The sequence below is a fragment of the Peromyscus maniculatus genome, chromosome 5 (assembly GCF_049852395.1).
Source record: "Peromyscus maniculatus bairdii isolate BWxNUB_F1_BW_parent chromosome 5, HU_Pman_BW_mat_3.1, whole genome shotgun sequence".
Lineage (NCBI taxonomy): Eukaryota > Metazoa > Chordata > Mammalia > Rodentia > Cricetidae > Peromyscus > Peromyscus maniculatus.
The window spans coordinates 73,120,428-73,141,355 of NC_134856.1; the positions used below are offsets into that span (position 1 = coordinate 73,120,428).

A 20,928-nucleotide genomic window follows, 5' to 3' on the forward strand; every position below is an offset into this window, starting at 1 on the left:
CTTCCCCATTGGTCAAAGGAGGACAGTAACAGCACCCAGCCGAGGCTCACGGGAGGACAGTAACAGCACCCAGCAGAGACTCACAGGAGGACAGTAACAGCACCCAGCAGAGGCTCATGGGAGGACAGTAACAGGAGGACAGTAACAGCACCCAGCAGAGGCTCACCATTTGCATTCTCGCCACCCACTCCGGAGCCTCCCCCAATGTGTGTTCTTCTGATCCTAAAGTCTTTGAATCTCAGCGGTTGTTAAGTTGTAACTGACCTGTCCCCTCCCGCGCCAGTTCCTTGCACAGTTAAAACTCATGGACTACAGCCTCCTGGTGGGAATCCACGACGTGGAGCGAGCAGAGCAGGAGGAAGTGGAGTATGAGGAGAACGAAGGGGAGGAGGAAGCGGAGAGCGATGGCACCCACCCAATCGGGACTCCACCCGACAGTCCTGGAAATACACTCAACAGCTCACCACCCTTGGCTCCTGGCGAGTTTGATCCAAACATTGATGTTTATGCAATTAAATGCCATGAAAGTAAGCTCAGCGCTATTGGCTCTTTCTGCCTCTAAAGTGGTTTGATTTTTGCACCATGATCTAGCGGCGTTCCTGACCCTAGTTAGAAGGGTGCTGCTGTGAGGATTCCTACTGAGTCAAGCGTATCGACATCGGACAGTCCTGTGTGTTTAAAGGAACAGTAGTTCCTGGTGTTAAAGGATGGAAGAAAGCTACAAACCATTTTTTGTTGTTTTGTTTTGTGAGACAGGGTTTCTCTGTCTTGCCCTGCCTGTCCTGGAACTCACTCTGTAGACCAGGCTGGCCTCAAACTCACAGAGATCCTCCTGCCTCTGCCTCCCAAGTGCTGGGACTAAAGGCGTGTACCACCACCACCTGACCTACCATTTTTTTATATAGAACACACATACACATTTGTAGGTAATGTATATGACAGATAAGTCCAGTGTATTCTGACAGGTATCTACGGCAAAGTAGTCCAACACATTTATAGATCACAGTGTTATATCTCAGCATCGAAAGGTTAGATACCCCACATTACACAAGCAATTTTTTTTCTTGCCAGGCTCAGTGGCATAAGCCCATAACCTCATCTATTCCAGAGGCCAAGACAGGAGGATCATAAGTTCAAAGCCTACCTGAGCAATTTAGCAGGAGCCTCCCTCACAATGAAAGATGGTCTGTAGCTCACTGGTGAAGCACCTGTCTGGCAGCTGTGAGGCCTTGGGTTCAAGCCCCAGAACATAGGCTGGAAAAACCAGCTTGGCTCTCGTATCAGTAAAGCCAGTGTCACAGATCTGCCCTGAGGGAGGCAAATATGTGCGGCCCACTGCCCCTCGGGTGGTCTTCTTGTAGAGCTCACCTATCACCACGTAGCCTGTCTTTTCAGGGCTGGAGAGGCAGGCCCTGGTGCACACAATGGGAGTCACTGACCCTTCTGCTGTCCCCATGGTGGGATCTGTGACCCTCCTCCAGAGAGTCAGAACCATCTCCGTCCTCAGGGTCTAGGAGTTTGGTTGTAGGCTTTCTACTTTACTTACATGTCCGTGGCAAAAAAAAAATAATATTATACTGATAGGGTAAACAATACACTACTCATTTAAATAATAAAACAGTTCATTTGTTCCATCCCTCCTTTTTTTTTTAACTTGGCATATCAGCAAAGCAGGTTTGGGTTGTATTTTGCTATATTTTAATTTTAGCCTCCAAAAACCATTCCTTAAACATAAGGAAATTGGATATAATCGAATGTACATTTCTTACTGTTTATAATTGAAACAATGTATTTCTGAACCTGAAGAAAGTAGATAATAATAGAGGCATAAAATCCTTTATTCAGTTCTGGTACTCTATCCAAGGAGAAATTTGCACAGTGTCTGGTGATAGAAAGGGATTAATAAGCGTAATTAATTCTCCTTGTTTTAAGTATAAGAATAGCACTTTCCTTTACCCAGTTACTCTCATTCAAGGAACGCAGGTTAGGAAACAGAACGAAAGCCTGCAGATCGCAGCCTTCTTGCCCTGTTCTGGCTTCCGGGTGCGTTTGTCTTGGCACGGGGAGCCAGCCGGGATGTGGTTTCTGCAGTCCTCCACTGCATCTCCCTCCCCGAGTAACTCGCGTTTGTCCGCATGTCGTCACATGTCCCACAGCCTCTGTCTGCTCTCCTCCCTTTCCAGACTCCCCTCGAAAAGAGGTGTACTTCATGGCGATTATTGACATTCTTACTCATTACGATGCTAAAAAGAAAGCTGCCCACGCTGCAAAAACTGTTAAACATGGCGTAAGTACTGCCTCCCTCCCTCCACCCTCCCTCCCTCCCTCCCTCCCTCCCTCTCTCCCTCCCTCCCTCCCTCCCTCCACCCTTCGCCCTCGGGCCCCTGGGACTGTCCATAGCATGGAAACACTTCTTCGCCCTTCTGCCTAGCTGTTCTCAGTTCTGTGGTGATGATTGTCTGGAGGTGAGGTGTCAACACAGCCAGCCAGGTAACACTAGCCCCATTCGGGATCCCCCCCCCCCCAGACTCAGCCTTCCACACAGAAGTTCATAGCTCTGTGCAGCAGTAGATTCTTCCATGTTTGAAACGCACCCCAAAGATGAACATGCTTTTCATATGAAATGTTCCAGCCTGAAGCAGGGTGCCCCAACACGTGCAGGATTGTATTTCTTTTCCCACAGTAATCATTTTTTTCTGCTACAGAGGTCATCTGAGCATAAGATCATCATTTTAAGCATTTTATAGCCACCCTCCTCATTTACTATGCATGCCCCCAAATCCTCATGATCCAGGAATATTGTGGAATCTCCATGAAAAGCCTGTGGGGGAGATTCCATTGTGTCTCTCCCCCTCCCCCCTTTTTAAAAAAATGCTTCAGTGTACTTTCACACCCAACTTTTTCCTACATAGGGCCATAGAAGGCCGTTAGTGTGTGAGCATAGAATGTAATTTGAGCATTTTCCCACTCACACCCCACTAGCCCTTCCTCAGTGTATCCTTTCTGTTTTTTGTTTTTCAATGGAGAAACTGAGGGTGACAGCCCCGGGAATTACTTCCAGAAGTTTGACATAGTAATTCATACCTGTAATCCCAGCACATGGATGGCTGAGGCAGGAGGATTGAGGGTTTAAGGGTACCTGAGGCTACATAGGGAGACACAATTTTAATCTAAGCAGAGTGGAGTGTGTTGGAGGGTTTTGATAGAAAGGTAAAAGTCTCAAATGTAGTTTGGTGTTTAAGATTGATTTCTTTTCATTTGGTGGGTATGGGTGTTTTGCCTGCATGTATATCTGTGTATACCACATGCATGCATGGTACCTGCAGACACCAGAAGAGAGTGTTGGATACCACGGAGCTGGAGTTATAGACAGTTGTGAGCTGCCATGTGGGTGCTGGGAATAAAACCTGAGTCCTCCAGAAGAGCACCCAGTGCTCTTAATTGCTCAGCCATCTCTCCAGCCCATTTGTTGTGGTGGTGGTGGTTGTTTTCCTTTTTTTTGTGTGTGTAGCAGTCACAGGTCTGTGTTAGTAATCTGTGGTGCTTCCCCAGACTGCCCATTTTCACTCACAGATTTCCTAAGAACTTTGATTTGCTTGTCAAATGGCTGAGATACATGTGAGTAGCGGTTTAAAAACATAGGCTGCTTAGCTGTATTCTTAGCTTTAGGGTTGGGGTGTGGCTGGTGGTAAGATGATGGTCAAGCATGTCCAAGGCCTTGGGTCCAATCCCCAGCACCCTCCCCCCCAATTTATTTATTCATTTATTTATGACTAGCTTGATGTTCAGCTGCATTTGGAAATAGCTGTAGATACTGAGTGGTAATTTGGGGAGATAATGAGCATCTCATCCATAGACATTTCCTTCACACCCACCTAGGCTGGAGCTGAGATCTCGACCGTGAATCCAGAACAGTATTCAAAGCGCTTTTTGGACTTTATTGGGCACATCTTGACGTAACCTCCTGCACAGCCCCAGATGGACATGAGCACAGGAAGGCTGGTGGTGGCATTGGTGTAGGAGAATTGAAACCAAACCCGATGAAGCGCTCACCTTGAAGGAAGCAAACCTTCTTGTTTACATCTTCAAGCCGAGATGACTGAAGTGGGGGGGGGGCTACTCGCTTTAACAGCTACCTGATCTTTCCCAGCATCGTTCTAGCTATTTTTGATTCTCTCTGTGTGTGCAGGCGTGTGCGCACACGCTCTAGCGCACATTTTAAAATAATGGATTAATATTAATTAATTAAAACCGATCAGCTTGGGTCAGAGCTTGTAACAACCCAACCCCTCTGATTCCAGCTGTGGCTGAATGAATGAATGAATGAATGAATGGGCAGCACACGGGGGAGGGAAAAGAGGAAACGCGTGTCAGCATGCCAGTACCACAAAGATAAACTGTAGATCAGTTTGTTTTCTGAAAGATGTGAGCACGTTCATGATGATGATGGTGATGATGATGATGATTGAAAGAAGGAAAAATGTACTTCAAATGTTACACTCCTGGTCCACACAAAGACGACTCCTGAGCCTAAGCCCACAGCCCCAGGCAGAAGAATGCTAGCTAGCATTTCCCTGTGCACTGGGTCATGGTTCTGCCCTAACAGAGTCAGCACCCCCAGGTATCCCAGGCTGAGCCCTTCATCTTCCAAGAGTCTGATGCCAAGAGACTGTCTACAGTTTCACCTCCGTAAACGCTTCCAGGAAAACCGCTTGCTTCTCTTTTCTTGCCTGGAGAGTGTCACTGTTACACCCTTGTGTTGAGCTGCAGAAACGAATTCTGCAAAACAGATGTAGAACTTCCCTGAAAGGTGCATAGTTTGGGGGCAATAACAGCTACACCTCCCACTGCAGAAAAGGGAGCAAGGGGTTAAAACCCTCCTGTAACCGAAGGCAATTCCCAATTAATGAAGTTTATGTCCGACCATTGTCTAAAGAGTGGAGTTTCGTTATGGATTATCCCCTCTAACTGAAACCCTCAGTTTTACTGTTTACATGGTTAGAAAAACAGGGATATTTTTGAATCTAAAAATTTAATATGCAGCATGTGATTTTTGAGGTTTACATGTAAAGCCATTTTGCAGTGTAGGGAACATGTTTATTGTGTTTTGAGGTATGTCTTGCAGTTGTGTTTTTGAGTGAGTGTTTTGTTCAAAGTACCTAGTAGACAGGCTTTCACATAAAAGCAAAAGGATTTCGTTCCTCGAGATGTGTATTTATCAACCTAATGTTTATATATATGATTAAGCCCAGAATCTGGTTATGTAAGTTCCTTGCCCTAAACTGCTGGCCGTGTTTAACCAAGTTGAAACCTTCCGGCACCAATCATGGATCTACCCCCTTCCCTGTGTTCCTGAAAGGCCTCAAGTTACAGAAGGCAACACTTGCTTCGAGTACTGTCAGCATCCATGCTGTGCTGAGGTCGTGCCTTTAAAACCCCCGTTTAATATGGTGAGATGGTTTTCGTGGGCAGTTTTGGAAAGGAAAAAAAGAATCCACCTTTCAATAATGACTTAGAAGTCAACAAGCCCCCTGGCAGGCTGCCTTCCCAGTCTCTTCAGTTCAAGCCTCTCCAGGTACAGCTGTGCCCAACATGTGTGGGCTGCCTTCACAGCATCTGGAAGCCAGCGTCGACACCATCCGACCCCTGCGTACTGACCTGCCACAGATTCATTAGCCGATGATGTTAACTCCACTGTAACATAGTTGTACAAATCTGTATTTGATGCATTTAAAATAATCAACGCTGTATGATTCGGTTTCCGGGCACCGTTAATTGTGGTGTCCAATCCGTTTGAGTGTTCTGAAGCTCTGCTGTAACCTTTGATCTCAAAACTTACAAACTCAAGATCCCAAAACTTTACAAACCTAAAGTAAAAATGAAGGTACACATACATGCTCTGAGTAACCATTTCCTCTGTGGCCAATCTGTATGCTTTTAGAAGTTTACAAAAAAAAAAAACACGCTTTGGTTTTTGTCTGTAACCATCTCTATCATCCAGATCAACTGTTTGGACAAGAGTGAGGACGCGTGTGGTGTCCCAGTGCTAACAGCGCACTCCAGTCGTGAGCCAGGCTTTGTGAATAAAGCACTTTGACGACTCACACACTTGTGCCTCTCTGTGCTAGTGACTGATTGTAAATAGGACTGGGGGCGCCCTCAGCCATTCTGTGGAAAGGTAAAGGGATGCTGCGCCAGCTTTTAACTCTCTAGAGCCTGACTTTCAGTCTACAGTGATTAATAAGACTCTCTTAGATGACAAATGGGCTCCTTACACAATAGACAAAAAAAAAAAAAAAAAAAAAAAAGGAACGGGGCTGGAGGATAGCCCACCAGGTAAAGCTCTTCCCGCACAAGTGCCCACAGAAATGCTAGGTGGGCGTAGCAGCTCACCACTAATTCCAGCGTTCCCAAGGCAGGAGAGAGGGAGCAGTTTGACAAACTGGACAAGCCATGTTGGCGGGCTCTGGGTTCAGCAGATAGCCTCTGACTCAGTGGATAAGGTAGAGGACTATTGAGAAAGACTCCTGGCATCAAACCTCAGGGTTTTACACACACACACACACACACACACACACACACACACACACACGCAAACATGCATGTACACCACACAGACACATGCCCACATAAGTGCATGTACATCACACACACACACACACACACACACACACAAATCCCAGTGTATGCTGTGTAAAGTTGTATGACTGTTTACAAATAACCAATGGTAGCTTGGCGTCACGGCGATTTTTGAACCTTCATTGGGTACCCTTGAGGAGAGAGGGCTGTTTATGGTGTTCTGCTGTCCTGAGTGTCCAGCTGGTACGATGTTTGCTGCTGTAACAGGTGTTCCTGACACTAAGTCTCATGTGATTGACGCACCAGGGTGTAATCTAAACATAATGCACACTTTATGTTGTTAGTGTGAGAGTTGGTCCACATGAAGGATCAGGCCAATACAGAAAACCGCACCTGCTGACCTGAGCCACACAGGAAGAGAGAAGACACACAGCTTCCCCATCGCACGCCATCTTTACCTTCTTCCGCTTTGCAGTGTCCAAGAGCCGCAAGGTCCCCATAGCCCTGCCCTGGGCAGCACTCAGCTTTTGTGGAATAACTTGTTCTGATCTTCGACATTCATGTGTCTAAGCGTTTAGCATGTTTTCAACTGGGCTGCTGTTTTAATGGAGTGCCCCCCCCCCCCCGAATGTATGTGTAACTGGTGAGGTTTGGGCCTTCGAACCTCTAGCTCCATTTGTCCCGGAAGTTCAGTCATTGCTGTGGTTTGCCGCCTTTTCCAGTAAGGACTTTGATCTGTGTGTGCCTAAGAACGTACATGCCGAGTGCCTGCCGCTTACCGAGGAGCTTGGTTCAGGTGTTTGGTTTGGCTTTGTGGGTGATTTGAAGGTATGGCCCTGCCTTCAAATGAGCCCTGGGGATCTGAACCCGGCCGGGTCCTCATGCCTGCGGGACAAACACTCTTACCCAGTGAGCTACCTCCCCAACACGCATCTCATTTTCTTAAGTAACAGTTTCTTCGGCCGTAGTCACATAGTGTGGAGATTGTTTTATTTAAATCATGGAATATATTGTTCCACGGGGCAGAAACTGCTGAGCCTTTTGCATTCCTGGGCTCAAGTCATCTGCTGCTATTATTTGGATCTTGAATCCCCCACAAAGGCCTAGGTGTTGAACACTTAGTCCCCAGCCTGTGACGCTATCTGAGAAATGCAAAGGACAGCTGTGTCGAAACTGCATCTCTTCCAGAGGTCCTGAGTTCAATTCCCAGCAACCACATGGGGGCTCACAACCACCAATAGTGAGATCTGGTGCCCTCTTCTGACACACAGGCACACTGTATACAAAATTAATTAATTAATTAATCTTTAAAAAAAGAAAGAAAGAAATTGCGTCTCACCCAGTCAGAATGGCTGTCATCAAGAACACAAGGACATGAAATGCTGGAGAAGATGGAAGTGGCCCTTACAGGATGCTAGTGCAGCAGCCGTGGAAGGCAGGAGGAAGGTCCCTCAAAGAGCTAAAATCAGAACCACCTATGGCCCAGCCTGTCACTCCCGGAATGCTAACTTCCTGTGTGTGTGTGTGTGTGTGTGTGTGTGTGTGTGTGTGTAGTTTGTGTGTGCACACACATGTATGTTTGTCCATGTGTGGAGACTCAAAGTTGACTTTCTCCATCAGCCTTCCTTTTATTGATTGATTCAGGGTTTCTTACTAAGCCTGGAGCTCACCAATTCTGGCTAGCCTAGCCAGCCAGCTTGCTCTAGGGATCCCTGGTCTCTGCCTCCTGGTGCTGGGTCTATAGGCAGCTGCTACACCTGCCCGGTTTATGTGGTTCTGGGGGTCCACACTCCTGCGCTCACACTCTCACGAGTACTTTACCCACAAGCCTTTCCCCCACTGACACCATTCATAACAGCCAGGATAACTGCAGTGGTCTAGGTGTTCGGCAGTTGACTAATGGTTAAAAAAAAAAAAAAAAAAAAGTGCTGTTATACACAATGGAGTTTTATTCCACAATAATAAAAATGAAATTGTGTCATTTACAGGAAAATGCAAGGAACAGTAGACTACATTAAGTGAATTAAGTTAGTCTCAGGCAAATACCACATTTTCTCATAAACATAATTTAGGCTTTAAAAGAAGAGCCATTTCGGAAGTGGAGGAAGGGCAGCGGAAAGGGAGAGGATAAGAGGATGACTGGGGTGAATGTGACCAAGATACATGCTGTACATGAAAATGTCATCGTGATTCCCATTGTTGAGTACAGCGAAAGTGCTAACTGAAAAGGAGATAAGGGTCGGCAAGATGGCTCAGAGGGTCGAGGCACTTGCTGCCAAGCCTCTTGACCCGAGTTCAGTCCCTGGAACCCACATGTGAAATAAGAAAACTGACCCCTGCAAGTTGTTATCTGGTGAGACATACCATGATGTGCACACCTATACATACGTACATACATATCTACCTACCTACCTACCTACATACATACATACATACGTACATACATACGCCCCAGAAGTATTTTTTAATCTTTTTAAAGGTGAGGCCTAGTAAACAGAAGTTAGGCTGTGAAGGGGTCCCCTTAGAGTAGATGTGTGTCTCAGCCCTTCTGGTGTCTCTTTCCCAGCCGTCAGGAGGTGAGCAGGCTTCTTCTGCACCATAAACGACTCTTGGTGACACAAAGGTCCGGTGTCAGGGCCCAGTCACCGTGAAACCACGCGCTAAAACAGAATTCCTTCCTGGTTTGAATGGCCAGTCCCTGGTGTCTGGTCACAGAAATGGAAACTGGCAGACACAACAGCAGCGCTTGGTTGTGTCAGAGCTTGGTTGTGTCAGAGCTTGGTCGTGTCAGAGCTTGGTTGTGTCAGAGCTTGGTCGTGTCAGAGCTTGGTCGTGTCAGAGCTTGGTCGTGTCAGAGCTTGGTTGTGTCAGAGCTTGGTTGTGTCAGAGCTTGGTTGTGTCAGAGCTTGGTTGTGTCAGCGCTTGGTTGTGTCAGAGCTCTCCCCGCCTTCCTGTGGACCCCTCTGTGCTTTGCTTTTCCACAGTCAGGTGAGCCCAGGAGACGCGCACCAGGAAGAAAGGCGTCCGTAACCTAAGCTAGAGTGATGCCCAGAGTGCCTTCCTAAAAGAAAGCCCCGGTGGATGCAGTGGCTACCTTCCTGTCAGACTGAACGTCCTCCAGGAATTTGTTCTGTTTGTTCTGTAATTCCATGGAAATCCTGCCAAGGAGCAGTGAGAGGCCATCATCTGTAATTTTCTGTCTTAAACACTGTTCGGTTTGATTTCATGAGAAAGGGGACAAAAGATTATAATTTCATAGTATGGGCTGCAATAAATCTGTGCCATAAAATCCCACACTTGTTGCTGGAAGAGGTGTTACAGGTGAATAAAATAGAGAGTGGCTGCCGTTTAACTCCATTTTATTTAGCTGTAGAGGCCTTACAGCTGGGCTCTGCTCTCTATAATGCAGGGAGACTGAGAATGAGAAGAGTTGTAAAGACAAAAGGATGAAGATGGTGGGTGTTATTTTGAAGTAATTGTCCTTGGATGTTGATGGAAGGGTACCACTTGGTGGTTGCTAGGCAGATGTCCTGTGAATGTATCATTTGTGTACAGTTGCAGTGGATTGTCGGTGTTGTGGTTATTTGAGTACATCCTTGTAGTCGTTATCACAGGTGTGTGTGTGTGTGTGTGTGTGTGTGTGTGTGTATGAAAGCTGCTTCTTTGTTATCTCCCTGCTCTGCTTTGCTAGGGTCTGTCATAAGTTACTCCATGTTCATACTATCTTCTTTCACAAAACCTTGGACTGGAAACTCTAAGTGAGGTATTTAAGGTCACAACGGTGGCGTAACAAGGTGAAAACCCAGCTGTGTTCGTCTCATATGTTGTAGACCTGGGACTCGTAGCCTGGGATCTCACCCTCATCCTAAGGAGAGTTCATCTACAGGATCAGATTTTCCTAGTGTTTCACTTTAGTCCAACAGTCTTGTTGTCAATAATTTAGTTTTTTTTTTAAATCAGAGAATCTCACTTACTACATTTTTTTGTTGTGATAAATATTTTGACAAAGCAACTTGGAGGAGAAAGGGCATCTCTACTCCAGCTCCCGGTTCCAGGGTGCAGACCTTCTGGGTGGCAGGAGCCTGAAGCAGCTGTCATATCGTATCCACTCTCAGGAAGCAAAGAGTGATGAATGCGTGCAGCCAATCAGCTCCCTATCTCTATTTATACAGCCCAAGATCCCACCCTCAGCTGGTGACACACACAGTAGGCAGGGCTTCCCACCACGATTAACTCAACCAAGATAATATCCCCCTGCTGCATCTCCCAGATGATTCTGGACCCTGTCAAGTTGACAACACTAACTAAACATCTCTCTGAAGCATATAAAAATTGTCCTAAGCCTACTGAATGGCAATCTCTGGAGGCAGAACTAAGATGGGTCAAAAGTGATCGGGGTTGGAAACCACTGACTTAAATGGCTACCTGATTCCCCACTGATCACTAATGTGTGTGTGTGTGTGTGTGTGTGTGTGTGTGTGTGTGTGTGTGTGTGTGTTCACATGCATGTGTGGAGGCCAGAGGTCCACCTTGGCTATCATTCCACAGGATCAGGAGTTAACCACCTTAATTTTTTGAGGCACAGTCTGTTAATGGGGCCTCAGCTTCACCACTTAGGCTACACTGCCCAGGCCAGAAGACCCCAGACTCCTTCTCTCTCCACTTATACAGCTCTGTGACTACAAGCATACCCACCAGCCCTGGCGAGAACTTTACCAAGTGAGCCATCCATCCAGACCGCTCATCATTACTTTAAGCACTTTTTCCTACCTGCATCCTTCCATTCCTTTCTGTACTTTCTCCTAATCCATGAACAAGGCAGCTTTTTGTTGATAACAGAAGCCAGCAAAACCCTGGCAGAGAGCCACACCAACCCACTGCTTTTTTTTTTAATCACAAAGTTTTATCAAAACACAGTCCTGTCCATTCATTCAGATTCCTATGGCATCTCTCAGACTGCAACATCAAAGTTCATGGTTGAGACTGAGACCTCACAGCCCACAGAGCCCAAACCGTTTGCTGTCTACCCTTTACAGAAGAAGTCTGTTAGCTCCAAAGTAGAATTTGTCTTGAGTATTGCAGTATCGTCCCTTCAGAAGCAGGGACATACATCCACTACCACGCCATTTGCTGACCTCTCACCTAGAATATGACATAAAGCAAAGTTTGAAAGTAACTTCGAAACTGGCAGCTAACGTCAATATTAGTATCTGTTATGTTTTAGGATTGAATAAAGTATGCTTGTTCCTACCCTATTATTAATATGCCCATAGTGATTAACTCTGCTGAGTGGCTGTTCTGAGACCCATTGATTTTCACATTGGGATGATAAAAGGAAATTATCTTGTTTTTTTAAAGACAACAAAGAAAATGAAAATAACTGAATGTTTGGAAAGTCTATAGGTGAGCCCACCTTATCTCTCCCATCATTATCTTTAATTCCTTTTTCTAGGACTTTATTAACTCATATTCACTGTAGTTAAGATTCCCTGTCTTCGGCATATTTACAGTAGATATAATAAAACACCACACTGAATGATTATCACATGTGAATGTCAAATCCCAAGATCCCCTGATCATGTAATTATGTATTTCCCCCGTGTTACCACACCTGTCCCTGGAGACCGGCAGGGTCCATGGAGAACATAGACTTTCTGTCTAGAGGTGAGATTTCTCCTGCTTGCACTGAAGGCTGACAAAAACTGTGTCCTTTTTACTGAAGGTGCAGGGTAAGACTGTGCCACCAGCATCTGAAATCGCCACAATTCGTAATGGAGTTTCCTACCCCAAAACCCACTTAGAAAAGATCTTAAATATAAATTATTATTCAGTTCATTTGTTTTCTTGTGGATTGCTCCAGATGCCTCGAGAGTCTTTCTATAGCAAGAGCAGGAAGCACTGATATGGTCAAGTCCTGTGAGCTCTTCTCAGAAGCCCTATGTGCCACCGTCAATGCTGCTGCCCCCTTGTCCCCAGTGACCTGGGAAAGACCACTGTGTTTGTTTGTATCTACACCAAATTATAATAGCCTTTGCCATTAGGGACCCAGGGCAGTGATAGCCTTGTGCTTTGTTGAGTAAAGTGGACACCTACCTCACTGAGAGATGGGAGAGGTCACTAGAGTAGTCGCCAGTACAGAGAATCCCTAACAGCCTATGGTCTCCGGCTGATTCTTGGGGCATGAGGATTGAAAATACAGTCAGGGCCCCGGGACGTGGCTCAGTGGGCAAAGCCCTGGCTGTGAATGCCTAACGACCTGAGCGCAACCCCTGGAACCCGAATTGAAGACAGTTAAGGTGTTGCACATCTGTACCCCTAGCACTCCTCTGGAGAGATGGGCAGTAAAGACAGAATTGCCTGAAAGCTCACAGGCCAGCTAACCTAGAGTATACAGCACGAAGGCAGAAACAATAAGAGAATCCTTGCCTCAAAACAAGGTTGGAAAGTAAGAACCAACTCCCAGAAGTTGTCTTCTGACCTCGATATACATTTGGCAAGCATGCACCAAACACTCAACACACACACACACACACACACACACACACACACACACACACACACACACACACACACGATTATTTAATTAATTAAAAATAAATGAAACAAGAATACAGTCAGATCTTAGCTGATAGTCTAGACAAGCTCTGTGAAGACCTGAAAATGTGGACCCCCATATGGGGCTGTACCACCCAGGGCCATGCCCAAGGCCAGCCTACAACGGGCCATGATGGTTGCACTGTGGGTAGGTTCAAGAAGTCAGTCTCCAGGGCTTGCCTATTCAAGGACGGTTTATACATCAAAAACAAACACAAATCCTCTGCAAATCCACGTGCCTATGGAAGTAATGGAAACACTAACAACACTTGTCCTAACCAACTTTGGCAGAGCTCTGGACGTCTACCAAAAGCTTGCAGCAATCTGAAAGACCTGTTCAAGGACAGTTGACACCCAGAAAAAAACACAGAACCTCCCCCAACATTCGCCTCCATACAGGGCCACAATACCCCTGAAAAACAACATTCTCACAGCACCAGTAACTGAAAACTGGCAGCCACTGGCGGGGGACAGAATGGATTTGCTGCTCTCCAAAGGCCAGCCTCGGAGAACGCCCATTCTTCGACCAGCCCAGCAGCTGCAGAAGTTGCCCCTGTTTATCTGAGAGTTCACAAACCGGAAAAGATTCTGTCCCTGTAGCATATGTTGTAAGCAGTCAGTGATGACCGGTGACTCTCTGAGCTGCCCAAAGTGGTAAGATCTGGTTGATAAACAAAGGCGCTTCTAAAATTTATGAAAGGAGGCTGGGCTTAGTTGGCACACCCCTGTAATCACAGCACTGGGGAGGCAGAGGCAGGAAGATCGCCAGAAGTTCAAGACCCAAAGAAAACAAAACCAAAACAAGCAAACAAAAATAAAAGGAGGCACTGGGAAGGTAGCTCGGTGGATACAACATGCTGCACACTTGTGGGGACTAGAATGTGGATCCCCAGCACTCACATAAAAGCTGACTGGGCATGGCGCTCTGCGTACAATACCTGCATTTGGGAGACAGAGACAGGTGATCCCTGAGGCAAGCTGGCCAGCTCTGAGAACTCTGGCTTCAGCAAGAGATCCTGTTTCAGCAGATAAAGTAGAGAGCAATTGAGAAAGACACTCAAGGTCAACCGCTGGCCTGCGCATGAGTGCACGTGTGTGTGTGTGTGTGTGTGTGTGTGTGTGTGTGTGTGTGTGTGCACATGTGTGTACATACGAGGCCACACATGCAAACAGTTATATACACATGTATGTGCTACATACACATATACTCATAAATAAATAAACAGGGAACCTGTGAGGTGGCATGTCCATTGAGGGCTATGGAATGTTCCACCATCATCCTGAAGAGCTAAAAGTCTACTTACTGTTAACGTTCACATGCAGGTCTGTAGCAAAGTCTGGAGAAGGCTTTAATCTCTCACCTCTGTCCTTGAGGATCTGCATAAGCAGGAATTGAGGCTAACACAGAGTTAAAAATGGGTGGAATGTTGAGTGTATGTGCCAAAACCACACAGAGACTTTCAGCAAAGGTTCAAGGCATGTAAGAAAATATCTGTTCTGTCCTTAGCGGGCCACTAAGCTAGGTAAGGTAACAGCTTCACACACAGAGGATAGAGGTTAGAAGAGCTAACCTAAGTGACTGTGAGCATAGCTCAGTGGTAAAGCACTCACCTAACATGTGCAAAGCCCAGGGCTCCAGACCCACCTCTGCAGAAACAAAGACACAGTTCAGAACAGTCACCATACGCCAGCACTGAACTGGAGATTCCAGCCATGGTACCAGGCAAGAAAAAGAAATGTAGCCTCTGGATTAAAGGAGGAGCGTACAATCTGCTGAGTTTCAGATGGCTTGATGTTGAGTATAAGGTCCTAAAGAATAAAAAAAATAAAATAAAATAAAGGATTCACTACAGTATTTGGGAGGCATAGACAGGTGGCTCTTCGTGAGTTCAAGGCCAGCCAGGGCTACCTAGTGAGACCCCGTCTCAGAAACAAAAAATGTTTTTGCTTGACCCTATTCTTGGGCATCTTAAAAGTGCATCTCTATTGCTGACAAATTTTCGAATTTTTCTACTGTTTCCCAAGTCCAATATTCCTTGCATCATTTTTCATTTGGTTTGGTTTGTTCTTAGTTTGTTATTTCTGGTTTAAGACGTTTAATCAAACCCCCAGATGCTCTTTGAAGACATTTAATAAAGCTCCAAGTGCTATGATTGTGTTTAGTTTCATGGTTGTTTCCTGGAGAACAGTTTACTAGATGAGATATTCAGATTGAGAGAAAACTGGGAGATGAGTGAAACACACTCTAGTGTGTCCAGAAGGCATCCGCTGGAGCATTCACATCGGCCTGAGGCCCCAGGATCCAGGAGCAGACCTTGCCTACACCGCTCATTTCTAACTATGTGACCCTGAAAAATAGATCAAAATGGTGCTGCATGCCCACTTACAATCTATCATGGCAGAGACTGAGGCAGGAGGATTGTGAGTTCCAGGCCTGCCTGAGCTACATAGTGAGACCCTGTCTTAGAAATAAAACCAGGGATTCTTAGAAACAGTGAGCATTCCATTTCTCAGAGCCTGCTCCGGAGCGGAGGAAGAGACTCATTGTTGTCAATTCAAGGGACATGCGAAGGACGCAGAGGGCACGAGGCTGTCCATCCCAGGTCCAAGTTCAAGTACAGTTCTCCTTCCTGCATATAAACTGCTGCAGGTGTGTGAAGGAGCACACGGAACAGTGAGTCCACTTTTCAAGTCTTCGTATTTATAGAGGATGCTGTAGGTTCAGCAAGACTTAAAATCCCACCTCTACCTTCTCAGCACCCCAGGCAGATTTCATAAATCTGGCAACATCCAGGCTCTGGCTGGTTGCTGGCTGGGCAGTCTCAGAGCTGCTCTGAATCCTAGGAGTCAGGGGTGGGACCAGATGTCAACCTACCTCCTCATTAGTCATGGACTGAATGTCCCTTCAGCACTTAACCCGTGAAAATAGGATAGCAGAACCACTGCCACCCCACCCCGGCCGTCCTCTCCTTCCTCGTTTTTACTTCTCACTTATTTTTATTTATTTGTGATTTTCCAACCATAATTCTCACAGGGGCAAGAACAAGCCAGACGTGTGAATCAGATGTCAACAGCAGCTCCACGTCTCCAGGCAGCAGCCGTAACCATCAGTAGACGGATAGGGCTGTGTAGGAGGCTATGTCCAGGCTGTCAGTCAGGTGTCCCAGACACTTGTAAAACCAGAACTAACCAGAACTAACACAGTACACGCTGCCAAGACGGGAGACCTAGATAAATAGGAAAGGCAGACTGCGGGACTTGATCGTGCAGAATATACATCAGAGCCTCATTTAAACAAACTTTTATTAGGTTTCTACTATGTGTTAAGCCTTGTGTGAGCCAGGGACAATGTGAAAGTCAGTGAACCAAAGGAGCTTCCATGCCAGCATGGCTGCTTACTCCAGCGCCGTGCCATAAGGCTGGGGCTCCTGCCCTCTGCCTGCTACCTGGGGGTGTCTCTTTGCACACCTCACCTTCTAAGTGGAAAGCCTCAGGGCCCCTGTGCTTTAATCGACCATCAGAGGACATATTTGGATTCATTTAAAGCAGAGCTTGAATCCCAGCTCTGTGACTGTGGGTGGTCTTCGGAGCTCGAGTTTCACGTTTCTAGAAAAGGGACCAATGTGTAGCTCACGTGGTTCTGTTGGTGATGAAATACGATTGTTGAGTGCTAGGCATTAGCATGTGGTAGGTGCTCATATCCCCAAAATTGTTCAGGACTGTGGGTTTGCAGCAGAATTCTTTGTTAATGATTGGACGATTTGGCGGATCCACCTTCACACCATCATGTGACATGGCAGATGTGTGGGATTCTGCTGTCTGGTTCTGACAGATCTGCCAATGTTCTGTCTTCATTCTCCTTCTCATGAACCATATTATCAGAAAATTGTCCTTCCCTCTCATTCCTTCTGTCTTTCTGACTTATGTTTTCTTTCTTTGCTTTGTGAAGACGAAGTCTCACTTTGTAGTTGAACTATGCAACCCAGGCCAACCTTGAACTCTCCACTTGCATTTTCCAGGTACTGGGGTTACAGGTGTGTGCACTCTGTTGACTCTTTGTCTTCACGGGGTGTCTCTGAGTAAGATTCACTGTGTCTACCATAAAATATTGGTTCAGAGTCAATGGGGGGTTCCAGTTTGCTTACAGGTGAGACCCAGGAGGAACCGAGGTGAGTCCCTAAGCCAAACGTTTTGTGCTCTAGAAAAGAGCTCTTCTCAGACACGTATAGGAAACAGTCATAAGTAGGTTTGCACGTTTTATAGCCAATGAAACAGACTCAGGAAGGGGAGCTCTGGGGGAAGGTGGGGAACCAAGGACAGATGTTTGTGCCACATCAGCCTTCCAGTGGACATTTCTCAAAGGTGGACATCATAGAAACTTCCAACCATAGTGACAGAAGACCAGCCTTGGGTATGTAGTTCTTCATCACCCTGCTGAACTTCCTCTTGGGGTAAGAACTTTACCTGAAGATTTCACAACACCACCTTACATACAGTTTACCTTTATCTTCAAGTTCCTCATCAGTCTGACATCTACTCAGCATCTTCCTGCAATCCCTTTCTCATGCATGGCCTCCAGGGTGACTTCTCTGTAGTTAAAATGTGTGCAGACTCTTCCTCAGTGGCTCTACAATGTGAATTATTAAAATAAAGTGCATTTGATAGGAATCCAGGAAATCTCATGACTGCTGAGCCCTATCTTGGGGAGATACAGGGATGAGGGGGGAGTTCTTGGATGAATTCCCAGCTTCCTGGATGCTGTGACTAAGTAATCCTTAGATGTATCACTAAGAGATAAATAAGGGAAATGTTTTTAAAGAGAGGGACAAAGTGTCAATCTGGTTGGATTAGGCGGAGAGTCAAAGTCACAAAGAGAAAACACCGCGTCAGAAATTCCAAAACTTAGGGGCTTTGCTTGTGGCTTGAATCAGCCAATTCTTCTCACCTGCCAAGTCTACGCACCGTGGAGAATTCCACTTAGCAGAAGTCAAGCCGATCAACCGAGGTCAGCTCTCTGGCCCCACCGAAAAATTCCCTTCGTCACAATATCAAGCACAAGTTAGATAAGAGCGTGTTCCGTAACCTAAAAATAAGAGTTGAGATACAAAAAAGAGCAACTGGGACACCGAGAGCGTGGAGTTATCTGGAAGCAAGTGTTACTGAGAGGGCTTTTGCTGAACGGTGCGGTGAGAAATGATGCTTCCCTGCAATGTCCTAAAGGGCTTTGCGCTTCACCAAAGAGTCACATAAATCACTCTTGGCTTGCTCTGTGGGGTGTGAATGTCATTAAGGCCTTTGAAGGCTTTTTTTTTTTTTTTAATTAAATGGGTCTTTTAGGACATATTCATCAACTTAACCAGAAGTCTCCACTTCAAAATCATTTGGGGAGGGGCTTCCTACAAGAGAAAGCAGCGGATGGCCGTGTGTGTGTGTGTGTGTGTGTGTGTGTGTGTGTGTGTGTGTGTGTGATCACTAAGCCTTTTCCTCATTCTGTCCATCCAGCCATCCAAACCAGGCACATTTCTCCGTGCCTACCTAGGTGCTGGGAGCTCCTCCAAGGTACTTATAATTTCTCTTTCATCCAGCACCTCCTTTGACTCACATATCATTTTCACACCCAACATTTCTGTGTGTGTGTGTGTGTGTGTGTGTGTGTGTGTGTTGAACACACTTCTTAGTGTGTATGTGTACACTTGCTGGTGCATGTGGTTCCCGTCTGGTGAAGGCTAACGGTCAACATCCGGTCTTTTCTCAACCACGGTCCACCTTTAGTCTTTGAGACAGTCTCTTACGGAGGCTGAGACTCACTGATTGACACCTGGCTGTGTGCCGGATGAGCACTGTCTCCATCCCTGCGGCGCTAGGCTACAGCACACTCCACATGTGAAACAGCCTTTTCTGAGGATGCTGGTGTCCAAACTCAGGTCTTCGTGTTTACCTGGTAGGCAGTAAGCTGACAGAGCCATCGTCCTAATCCCGCCCCCCTCCACACCCCATTCCTAAAGACCTTCTAATCATGTCACTTGAGTGTAGAAATTTACTATTAAGCACTTCGGACTGAGGTAATTGCTCAGTGCACAGATTTCTGTGAGAAATATTGAAGGCTTTGGTGAAACAACATGTTCATTTATACCCTACTTCTAGAATGTTTTCACAGTGATTTCACGCTCGGAACTGAAGGCAGACGTCGCCTCACTTGACTGCCAGCCGAGTTTCACCTGTTCCCCTCCTCGTGTGTGATCCTCGGCTGAAAACCTCTTCTAGGCCAGGTCTGCTTAATCTCCCAGCATCTATCACATGCCCTTTCAAAAATGTACTTACCAGAAAATCTCAATTTCCTTTCATAATTCCTCAAATTAGGAGGTGGAATTCACGATGCATGAAATCTCCAATAATAGGATTACTTCCTACGCAATTAAACATTTTCCCACTTTAACCCCGGGATGGGAATCCCAGCCAAAGGCTGCTTTCAAACAGAACAGTATTTTAATAAAATGATGTCGTCTTAACTTCTCTGGGCAGGTTTGGTTTTCATGAGCTTGAAAATGGCTCTTTACTTGTAAATATTAAAGCAGACTTCAAAGGGACGCAGCTGCAAACCTTGTCTTCACTTTTGATTTACTTTTGTTTTAAGTTAAGTCATTAATTTAGTTTTGGCCTTTTAAATCTTTCATTTATTAGGTATGTGTGCACGCATGCTCGCAGTCACAGGCATGGCATGGCAAGTGTCTGGAGGTCAGAGGTCGGACCACAATTTTCAGGAGATGGTTTTCTCCTTCCACCTTAAGGCAGGGTCTCTTGTTTTATTTGCTTTTCGAGACAGTGTTTCTCTGTGTAGCTTTGGTGCCTGACCTAGATATTGCTCTATAGACCAGGCTGGCCTCGAACTCACAGAGATCTGCTTGGCTCTGCCTCCCGAGTGCTGGGATTAAAGGCGTGCGCCACCACCGCCCAGCAAGGCAGGGTCTCTCGTTGCTGCTGCGCTGTGCAGACTCTGCGCTAGCTGGCCCTCAGCTTCCAGGAGATTGTCCTGTCTCCGCCTCCCAGCCCGCTGCAGGCAAATTGGGCTTATGAGTGTGCACCGCCACCCTTACTTCATGTAAGTTCTAGGGATCCAAGCCTGGCCGGCAAACTTGCACAGCTAACACTTTCCCCACTGACCAAGTCCCCAGCCTTTGTTTAGGCTTTTTATGGCAATGTCTCATTCTGTAGCTCAGGCTGGCCTCAAATTTGAGGTAATCCTCCTGCCTCACTCTCACATCTCCTAGCATAACAGACATGAACCTCTACACGCGATGCTCTTCATTTTCTTCTTCTTTTCTCTTCCTTCCTCTCTTTTTAGTTGGAAAACTCTAGGATGTTGTCCTAGCTGCAGGAGGTAGACCTCTCTCCCATGAAAAGATACGTCTACTTTTAATTGTCTTACTCTTGAAAATTCCAACCACACTAAAAAACATTCACCCACATTTCTCTCCACTCTTTTCTGGTGATTTCAAGTTACATGTCAGTGTATGCTCACTTTCCTTAATCTTTAGACGCTTCCTTTCAGTATTGACTGTTCAAGTTGTATTTTCGGGGCACTGTGGAAATGCAAACAGTATGACCAGTCAAATAAATACTTGTGCTGAGTGTGGAAAGAGAAATTAATCACAGGGAAACTCACTACTTTTGACCTCATGAGGGTGGCTTCGAATACCCACACAGGCACGTGCACTTTGTCGGTAAGGCCATGAGACATCTCCGAGAAAGCCCTTC

At 46.1% G+C, this 20,928-nt stretch overlaps 1 protein-coding gene across 5 annotated transcripts in view; it reads left to right on the forward strand.

Moving 5' to 3' along the window:
- Positions 1 to 6,106, forward strand: part of Pip4k2a (phosphatidylinositol-5-phosphate 4-kinase type 2 alpha) — a 178,080-nt gene extending 171,974 nt beyond the window's left edge. For 4 of the 5 annotated variants that reach the window (XM_076572616.1, XM_042278044.2, XM_006978727.4 and 1 more), the window contains 3 exons: positions 284 to 527; positions 2,184 to 2,287; positions 3,880 to 6,106. In XM_076572616.1, the coding sequence (XP_076428731.1) occupies positions 284 to 527; positions 2,184 to 2,287; positions 3,880 to 3,960 (429 nt within the window). In that variant the 3' untranslated portion in view covers positions 3,961 to 6,106. The remainder of the gene's footprint in view (positions 1 to 283; positions 528 to 2,183; positions 2,288 to 3,879) is intronic. The other variant, XM_076572618.1, reaches the window with a different exon arrangement.
- Positions 6,107 to 20,928: the final 14,822 nt, after the last annotated feature.